Source organism: Salmo salar, chromosome ssa04 (assembly GCF_905237065.1).
Source record: "Salmo salar chromosome ssa04, Ssal_v3.1, whole genome shotgun sequence".
NCBI classification, from domain to species: domain Eukaryota; kingdom Metazoa; phylum Chordata; class Actinopteri; order Salmoniformes; family Salmonidae; genus Salmo; species Salmo salar.
Genome location: NC_059445.1, coordinates 28,587,573 through 28,597,988, shown reverse-complemented (window position 1 = coordinate 28,597,988; position 10,416 = coordinate 28,587,573). Strand labels below are relative to the sequence as shown.

The window sequence follows — 10,416 nt, the reverse complement described above, 5'->3', positions numbered from 1 at the left end:
GGCTCAGCCACGAAGTGGTAGGCCACACAAGCTCACAGAAAGGGACCGCCGAGTGCTGAAGAGCGTAGAGCGTAAAAATCGTCTGTCCTCGGTTGCAACACTCATTGCGGAATTCCAAACTGCCTCTGGAAGCAACGTCAGAATGGGTTTCCATGGCCAAAAAGCTGCACACAAGCCTAAGATCACCATACGCAATGACAAGCGTCGTTTCGAGTTTTGTAAAGCTCGCCGCCATTGGACTCTGGAGCAGTGGAAATGCGTTCTCTGGAGTGATGAATCACGCTTCACCATCTGGCAGTCTGATGGACGAATCTGGGTTTGGCAAATGCCAGGACAACGTTACCTGCCCCAAAGCTAGGTCCAGACGAGCAGGTGTCCACATACTTCTGGTCATGTAGTGTACTTGTTGGTAATGTTTCTCGTATTTGTTTATTTTGTATGATCATCCGATTGAACCTGGCTGCTACTGTAGGACCCAGAAGACTTTCTTTTAGTTTGGAATTCTGTTACTCTACAATACACAATATATATTTATGTCGATTTGGAGGCCTATGCAGTGAAATGTATTTTGCAGTGACATTCAATGCTTATTCTATATCGTCAAAATATGCTAATATAAAGCTTAGCAAAAGCAAATGAAAAATGCTGGGAAATAGAATTTATTCCCTGTGATATGACTGTTCAAATTCAAAATATTATTATATATTTTTGACTTTTATGGCCATGAAGCGTTACAGTTACTGGTAACTCCTTTTTCAGTAAATTAAACGAATGGACATGGTCATTATCAACAGATATCCATCGATCCACACTGTCCACTTGAAATGAACATCTACAAATGTTGTACTGTTAAAGAATAATTTAATAAAATGAACTGTTTAATCAAATAACTTATTCTACTCTTCAAATTCACACAAATACATTATACAGGGAAAACACTCAATGATTGCTTGTAAACATACTTTAATTGCCTTTACTAAAATACATGGCATAAATTAAATGTAGCAAAGAAAAGATTGTAAGGCAGATAATGTCCACCCATACTCTCTATTGCCTACTGCAATATCAATGATGCATGCTTACTATGCTCATTACAATAGCTTTCGCTAGAAACTTCAAGGGGAAAAACTCTAAAGGACAGTAGATTAACAGTGCACTCTACATTGATACTCATAACCATACTACTGTAAATACCCCAATTAATATCAAAAGGCCATATTGAAGCATCAAATCATCTGGTCTTCTCTGGGTCGGCAGACTTTGTACTTCCTTCAAGCTGGTAACTAAAAGAACAGCAGGAATAATGTAATGAACGAAATACATTGTGTCGTAATTTTTTGTCAAAGGACTTTACAGCATAATTAAGACTTACATTCAGTTTCCATTCTATGGTTGCACATGAGGTACCTGTGGACCAAGAAAAATGTCACTGTCATCCCCTAAGCTATAGATGACATCTTGTAAAAGAGTAGGTAGAAAATACATAAATCACTAGCACACTATGTTCAGGAAAGGAGTTGTATTTCAGTCAAAAGTTAACTGTCATTGTTGTATTCCTTAAACCACAGATGACATATAGTAAAAGAGTAGGAGAAAAGAAGGTAAATCACTTGCAAATGGTGTTCAGTAAAGGAGTTGTAGATATAGTTATGATAGATAGAGTTCTAGCCTTCCAACCTGGCCTGTCTGCACTGTCTGCTCCTGCTGAGCTGGCTGCAAAGGATCCTGGGAATGAGGAAGCTGGGAGTTGTATGGTGGGAATGGGATCTGCAGAAAAAAGAGCACTTGTAGTCTTGGACACTAGAGCAGGGGTTTCCAAACTTCTTGCATCTGGGACACCTTTTGTGATAACAAATTTATGAGGGACCCCCTCATAACATTATAACACAACTCTTTAGAGTTCAATAAAAATAGCATACAAGGAGTGTTACTATGACTTCTGCAGTGTATGGCCGGACTAAGTCTCTGACCCTGGAAATAACATTTTAAAGGACCCCACTTTGCATGTTGCAGTTTTAAAGTTAATTTCTTGCAACTCTGAAAATGTTTAGTTTGGGCAGGGGTAACACTTAGCAATTTTAAAGCTTAAATTACAGTGAATTATGTTCAAAACAAATAGTTGAACATTTTTATAATTGATGACTACTGTGGATACCAATATCCCTTTGAGCCTCCCAGGCCCATGTTGCGCATATACGGCCAAAGAACATACATTGTGGCGAATAATATTACATTGCATTATATTGCACCCTCTAAACTCTTTCCACTGATCCTTTCTCCAAAATTCGTTTCATCCGTTGTTGCTAGCAATATTCATAAAAAGAAACAATAAATTAAAATCTGATATATTTTGAGATTTGGCCACAATATCCCAATTTGCCCCCTGCTCTATAGTATCTGTAATCAAGGAAACGTGTACATCTTTGCACCCATTACAATAACTAAAGGCCAAGAAAGGGATGTCCTACATTGGGTCTTGGCTGTGGCACCGTTTGTGGTTGATATTCATATGGGAACAGCTGTGAAAAGATAAAACAAAAATAAAGCAAATAAATGCATAAATGCTAACATTAGTCCGAAAATTCCAGAAAAAATGTATTAAATTTTTTTGACAGATTAAACGTACTCACGTTTGGAATCTGTGGCATCTGAGGGATATTTGGCATCATCTAAAACAAAAAGAAATAGCTATAACTTCATTTAAAGACAGAATGGATTAACTAAGATACAAATGTTTACACCAGATTAAACGTATTGTTTATCTTTAACTTGATATATCCAGGTCAGAGTATGCGTTTATATGAATATGAGGGTGTACTTACTACGTGCACATGCTAAAAGTAAGGAAGGAGGTGGGTAGAAAACTAAGTGTTTCATTGTTGCAAAGTATTTATAAACTACAAATCAGATATCTTAAATGTTTCGTTCATTTTTGTTATATTATCTAATCAATAGGCCATAGTTGATTATGGCCCAAAATGCCTGGTGTTCAAGGAGCTTTTCATTTTGATTGGGATTTTTGTTTAGAACCTTTATAACTACCTAAAGAAAAATCAAAAGCAACTCTGTATCTCTGCCCAGTCTAGCAAGAGTGGCCAAAAGGGTGTTTAGCATCCCCAGTGGCTCTGCAAGTGTGGATAGGATATTCTCCGCTCCTGTCCTGCTCTCCACACACAGTCGCATGAGCCTGAAGCCACAGACTGGCAAAACTTGTGTTTAAAAAAAAAATATTCTAAAAATGAATTCAAAGGCAGCAACACAGAATTTCTTGTTTAATTTGTAATTAATTCTAAGTAAGTCACAGCCTATATGCTCAATGTATAAGCCATAATGATTTAATATAATGAAGTGTTGTTTAAATGCTGAGTGCTAAATGTCCGTACCACACTACTCTGTCGCACTCGCAAATACTTCAAAATGTATTTATTTGTAGGCTATAGCCTGGAAATAATTGAAATAATCTAGCCTAAATAATATATGTTAGGCTCCCTGTCTGGCTCTTGACCTATTTACAGTGTTTATATGCTGTTTAATATGACATGTAGCCTATTTTAAATGATGTGCACCTCTTACATTCACCTTTTCATGTTTATTCAAATAATTTTCATTAATCATTTGATTGTGTTTCAATACTTCAAAACCAAATGGTAGGTCCAGTTAGTCACAAAAATGAATGGGTGTTGGTTAAATTTGGAGCACCGTCTTTTTTTTCTTGTGAGTGCAGAGCGGATTTTAGCAGAGAGAGTGTTGGAAAGGACGTGGAGCTCAGGAGTTGTGTGCGAGCACCGCTCCATGAGGGATGCCCTGGATTTCAAACCGCTAAATTCGGCTCACCTACTATGATCCAGCTCCCACTGAAATAAAATGAATGGTTGCAAACAAGTAAATGATATCAGGATTTACCTTATGCTGCGCAAAATCATAGGGGTAGTACTTTAAAATAGGGGGAAAAGAAACAGAGAAACAATCATTAAAATACTGCAGTATAGATAAAATACATTCAATGCAATCTGTGCTTTAGTAAGATATTAAATGGATGGGTCTCTTAAAAAACACATACATTATAACAACCCTCATTTCCTGCTGTGCAATTTGGAATGTACCATGTCATAACTTTACCAACTTAAAGTCATGAGTCAACTGAACTTCAATAGAGCCTATCACATTTCATATAGCTGTAATTGAAGAGAGATTTCTTCACATACTACAACACCTATAATTCTGTGGAGGGATAAGTAACTCAACTTGAGACAACACTTACAATTTCTACACTCTTTCTTCCTGGGGCCTTAGGTAGGGAATATTTGATGAAGGCTTGAGAGGGATAGGACTGCTGAAAGAAAATAAAGCGGAAAGTTAAAATAAATGTTCAATGTGGCGGATGGTTGATATATTAAAGAAGGTGAAGTATGTTTTAGTAGTATCTATAGTATTTACTGGTCCATTGATCTGGCCACCATTAGACATGCCAGGGAATCTCTGTGGAAACACCTGTAATATAAAGTAAAACAAACAAAACAGTTACACATTACAAATAAATACACTGCTCAAAAAAATAAAGGGAACACTAAAATAACACATCCTAGATCTGAATGAATGAAATAATCTTATTAAATACATTTTTCTTTACATAGTTGAATGTGCTGACAACAAAATCACAGAAAAATAATCAATGGAAATCCATTTTATCAACCCATGGATGTCTGGATTTGGAGTCACACTCAAAATTAAAGTGGAAAACCACACTACAGGCTGATCCAACTTTGATGTAATGTCCTTAAAACAAGTCAAAATGAGGCTCAGTAGTGTGTGTGGCCTCCACGTGCCTGTATGACCTCCCTACAACACCTGGGCATGCTCCTGATGAGGTGGCGGATGGTCTCCTGATCTCCTCCCAGACCTGGACTAAGGCATCCGCCAAATCCTGGACAGTCTGTGGAGCAACGTGGCGTTGGTGGATGGAGCGAGACATGATGTCCCAGATGTGATCAATTGGATTCAGGTCTGGGGAACAGGCGGGCCAGTCCATAGCATCAATGCCTTCCTCTTGCAGGAACTGCTGACACACTCCAGCCACATGAGGTCTAGCATTGTCTTGCATTAGGAGGAACCCAGGGCCAACAGCACCAGCATATGGTCTCACAAGGGGTCTGAGGATCTCATCTCGGTACCTAATGGCAGTCAGGCTACCTCTGGCGAGCACATGGAGGGCTGTGCGGCCCCCCAAAGAAATGCCACCCCACACCATGACTGACCCACCGCCAAACTGTTCATGCTGGAGGATGTTGCAGGCAGCAGAACGTTCTCCACGGCGTCTCCAGACTCTGTCACGTCTGTCACATGTGCTCAGTGTGAACCTGCTTTCATCTGTGAAGAGCACAGGGCGCCAGTGGCGAATTTGCCAATCTTGGTGTTCTCTGGCAAATGCCAAACGTCCTGCACGGTGTTGGGCTGTAAGCACAACCCCCACCTGTGGACGTCGGGCCCTCATACCACCCTCATGGAGTCTGTTTCTGACCATTTGAGCAGACACATGCACATTTGTGGCCTGCTGGAGGTCATTTTGCAGGGCTCTGGCAGTGCTCCTCCTGCTCCTCCTTGCACAAAGGCGGAGGTAGCGGTCCTGCTGCTTGGTTGTTGCCCTCCTACGGCCTCCTCCACGTCCCCTGATGTACTGGCCTGTCTCCTGGTTGCGCCTCCATGCTCTGGACACTACGCTGAAAGACACAGCAAACCTTCTTGCCACAGCTCGCATTGATGTGCCATCCTGGATGAGCTGCACTACCTGAGTCACATGAGTGGGTTGTAGTCTCCGTCTCATGCTACCACTAGAGTGAAAGCACCGCCAGCATTCAAAAGTGACTAAAACATCAGCCAGGAAGCATAGGAACTGAGAAGTGGTCTGTGGTCACCACCTGCAGAACCACTCCTTTATTGGGGGTGTCTTGCTAATTGCCTATAATTTCCACCTGTTGTCTATTCAATTTGCACAACAGCATGTGAAATGTATTGTCAATCAGTGTTGCTTCCTAAGTGGACAGTTTGATTTCACAGAAGTGTGATTGACTTGGAGTTACATTGTGTTGTTTAAGTGTTACCTTTATTTTTATGAGCAGTATAAAATTACTCTACTATGTAATTAAGACAAAACTCCAGTGTAACTGCTAAAGTTCAAGATGATTACTCATCACAGTCTGAATTAAATAGGCAAATGATAAGTCAAGTGAAAGTAAATCATTAAGTAAGTAATAACTTAAGTAATTGCTAAGTAGGTCATTAAGTCACTAAAGAGACACTACTTCGATCATATCATTTTAGAGAGGTCTCATAGTGAAGATGATATAAGAGCATACTATTTCCATGCTGACAGGGCCGTTCAGTCCAGGCTGAGGGTAAGGCTGGCCTGCTGGGTAGAGGACTTCATTCATCTGGGGATTAAACACTTGGGTCAAAGGTCAAAGAAACAGAAGTGTCCTGAAATTAATTTCAGTACTTAATCTTCTCATGTTCTGTTTGGTTTCATACTATGTTGAACAACACAAAGAGAAAGAAGGTGACCAACATAATGCAGTAGAATATTACAATATGCATTTGCTCTTACTTGTGTGGCTGGTCCTGATTGCCTTGGACCCCCATAGTGGGGCAAGTAATTGAAGAAAGGTTGAAGCTGTGAATATTGAACAAATACTAAACAATCACAATTTTGACAAAGCCGTAGTCAATTTAAAGGAATGACAGACTGTTGACAGACACACAGTGGAAAATGAGACGTGAATAATGTGCTCTGAACTCTTAACACCCAACTATGTTCTTTTAAGGCCAGATTCTGGAAATAGATCATGATACGCTTGGAAAGTGAAGACATCATAGAATACAAAAGGTAATTAACTAATAGGATAACTGAATTGTTTTACCCCACAGTTAATCAAGACGATTAGCTAGCCAGTTCAAAGTATTAACAGTTAGTTAACAATTGCTCATAAACTAGCTACCGTAGCGATGCCATGTCAATAACCTGTCTCCAAAAATGACAAGGGTGTCTCCAGTTGTTTACAATTTTTCCATTGTGACGCGCACCCTTGCACATCCACTTTCTATGCGTATTCAAATTCCTATTCTTGAGAAATACAGTAGTAAAGTTTTCCTTGGCCATTTTTTTAAACTTACAGGAGCTGCAGATATTGAGCTGGCCAAACAAAGGCAGATAATGGTGATCTTCATTTTCAGAGGAGAACCTTGCACATGAAAGAGGGTATAATGTTAATTTAACACCCTCCAGTGTCGAAAAGTAGTCAACTCTATTACATAAGACACATTTTAACACTGAACACCAGTGCTGAATGACTGCAACAATAACCAGTGTTGGTCAGTGTTCAGTTTTAACGTATTTCTTACAAAAATTCTGTGAAAGTCTTAAAGTCTTTAACACTTACAAAAGTCTAACAATATTTCTGTGTAGGTTGGGACAATATAGAGACACTTTGATTGTTAAATTTAACTCTATTAAAGTTAACACTTGCAATTTTGCTGTGTGAATCCTTAGGCACCCAAAGCATTCTGTATATTCATTAGAATAAAGAATCCCATAGCATTATATTGTACAACATCCAGATAAAATGCATTTTGAGTAAACAAGATCTAGCCACATTACCTTTGGTGATACCAGCATAGATGAGGAATATGGAGGGTCATACAGTACAGAGGTCTATCTCTGCTTTTAAACAGTGTCAGCTGAGATTTCAGCCAACCAACATTGACCTGCTGTGACACTACATAGAGAATGAAAATGTGGCTGTCTAGTCGTGAGCTTTGGTAAATGACAGTGGTCAGATATAGTATAGTAATCATAAACGCAGGGAATGGATAATTACACTGTCTGCAATAGTGCACACTTCAGCACATTTACTGGAAAGCACATCATATCTTATTGCAAACAGAGAATATTATTTGGTACGTTTGAATTCAATCCAAATGCAGTCAGTGAATTTGATGAATCCAATTATATTGTATGATGATATTGCTATATCCTATAATATGTATGATACTGTACAGTCTTTAAGTGTGTAACCTGCTTGGTTGCTGTAATCTTTGACCTTCTTTCAAAGCGTCAGCTGTTTTGTTTTAATACTTTGAGTGTGTATGTAACAAGATTTTTTTTCCCTGTGTGAAATTATAGTAAACAAACCATATTCAACAACAATTAATTAAAGATGTTCTTAAATAACAACACAATGCAACATCAAGTATACTGTAAATTGATAAAGTTTATTACCAATCCAATTGATAACACCATCGTGTTCGTGAGAGTCAATCTTTGCATAGAGTGGTCATAATAGTTTTTAGGCCAAACCTTGTCTCATGGTCTGACAAACACCACTATTTGCTCTGTCACCTTTCACATCAGATGCAGAACTGCGACATCGGCAGATGCAGTGGATTAAGATGCATCCAAATCTGATATCTCTAGCTTAAACGGACAGATTTTTATATAACCATGTTTTGTATGGCAAGTTTGTTCTCTGTTTTGCTCTCCACAAACATCTGGTGCTTGTCTGAAGTTGATACAGCCGATCTGCCAACTTCTGTCTGCAGCATCTGAACAATTTGGGCTACACACCCCTGTGGAAAGGTGAGACTCTCACAAACACGTACATGTCGTTTGTTTTGATCTAGAACACCCACAGGCCTCACAAGACTAGTCTGAAGGTTCCCCGGGTACCAGTTGAAAAAATGAATGGAAGCATACTGTATATTGAGACTGTTTAGTGCCAAAAATAAGGGGTTAAATACATGTCAGAAATGCAATAAAAAACTAATAACACAGAGTCATAGTATTCCACCTAATTGTCTTATCCTCACTATATGATAAAATTTGAAATCTTTTGTTGATTTATTTTATTTTTTGTCTTGTTAAAAAAAAAGAAGTGACTTCTAAAATGACTTTATGATGATGATTTTACAGGCAACATATTGTCACGTCTTTCAAGGAGCAGGAAACGTGTGAGTCAGGCGCAGGAGACCAAAGGTCCGTAGAAAAATATTTAATTAAGTCCAGAGTGAATACAACGATTAGGCAGGGTGCAAAACACAAGCAGGAGGTAGAACAGCTCCAACACTTAAAATATACGGGACGCAGCCCGGCAACCCTAATGCCTAATATCAGCGTTGTGTAACTCAAACACATAGGAAAATAATCCAGCCCTAAACTCAAAACATAACACAAAACAATCCCACACAACTCCAAACAAGAAACTGACAAACTAAATACCCTCCCACTAATTACAAACAAGAAACAGGTGCGCACTAAACAGACATAACTAACAGACACATGAAACATGGATCGGTGGCAGTTAGTAGGCCGGCGACGACGACCGCCAAGCGCCACCCGACCGGGGAGTGGCGCCACCTTCTGTGGACGTTGTGACACATATTCTCAGAATTTATGTGGCCCTTAAGAACGTAGCATAAGCTCACTCCACAGCTAGCTCGAAATGTCAAGGATGGAGCCATCCAATTGGTACCTTTTGGTTGGCTAGAAAGCTTAGAATGTTGTCAAGGAGGGCGGTCACGTGTGTAGCAAAGCAGAGGTCCTGAGTTAGAGCCAAATGTGTGCCGATTCGGGGGGTAGTGGAACTCACTTACCAAGCATTGTGATGTCCGTAACATGGGTGTCCCTGTAAACTTTTCAAAATGTTTTTATTTATTATTATTTTAAAAAATGTACTACTTTTTCTCCAGAATTTCATGATACCCAATTAGTAGTTACAGTCTTGTCCCATCGCTGCAACTCCCGTATGGACTTGGGAGCGGCGAAGGTCAAGAGCCATGCATCCTCCAAAACACAAACCCCGCAAACCTTCGAAGGATAACCCAGCCGGCCAAACCCTCCTCTTCCCGGGACGACGCTTGGCCAATTGTGTGCTGCCTCATTGGTCTCCCGGATCGTGGCCTTCTGCGACATAGTCTGGGATCGAACCAAGTTCTGTAGTGACGCAGCTAGCACTGCAATGCATTGCCTTAGACCGCTGCACCACTCGGGAGGCCGGGGTCTCACAGACACAAAATAATATCTTTAGAAAATTCTCTACATGTCTGCCATTTCTAAACCAAGTTCTACCTAGAGGCTTCATCGGACCCCTGTGCTTTCATACATCTATGCAATTACTGTAGAGAATGAACGATGATGCTGAATAGAATAACAACATGTAAAATAATGTTTAACTTACAATAAAAATGACTTTCTGACCAAATAAGAAACGTATATCTGAAAATGTAGCTAGACTTATACCGTATACATGGATGAATGCTTCACTGCAGACTGGAACCATTTAAGTCTGTTTTGTTTGTAGCTACACCTTGTTTGGCCATCGTTGTGTCAAGTCACTCTGGTTCACACGGACTGTGGTGTGTGCAGAA

At 39.7% G+C, this 10,416-nt stretch overlaps 1 protein-coding gene across 2 annotated transcripts; it reads right to left on the bottom strand.

Moving 5' to 3' along the window:
• Positions 1-946: 946 nt before the first annotated feature.
• LOC106602787 (gamma-gliadin) lies at positions 947-7,767 on the bottom strand. Of its 2 annotated transcripts, none has more exons than XM_045717648.1 (12): positions 7,652-7,767; positions 7,168-7,235; positions 6,602-6,667; positions 6,354-6,428; positions 4,438-4,491; positions 4,262-4,333; positions 3,904-3,933; positions 2,631-2,669; positions 2,469-2,519; positions 1,678-1,767; positions 1,373-1,407; positions 947-1,283 (listed from the first exon to the last, which is right to left on the bottom strand). In XM_045717648.1, exons 2-11 carry the CDS (start codon positions 7,219-7,221, stop codon positions 1,387-1,389), a joined length of 552 nt encoding a protein of 183 aa, XP_045573604.1. In that variant the 5' UTR covers positions 7,222-7,235; positions 7,652-7,767; the 3' UTR covers positions 947-1,283; positions 1,373-1,386. The 2 variants fall into 2 exon arrangements, with proteins under 2 accessions (XP_045573604.1, XP_045573605.1); XM_045717649.1 differs by having other exon boundaries at positions 4,262-4,330.
• Between the last annotated feature and the right edge of the window lie 2,649 nt (positions 7,768-10,416).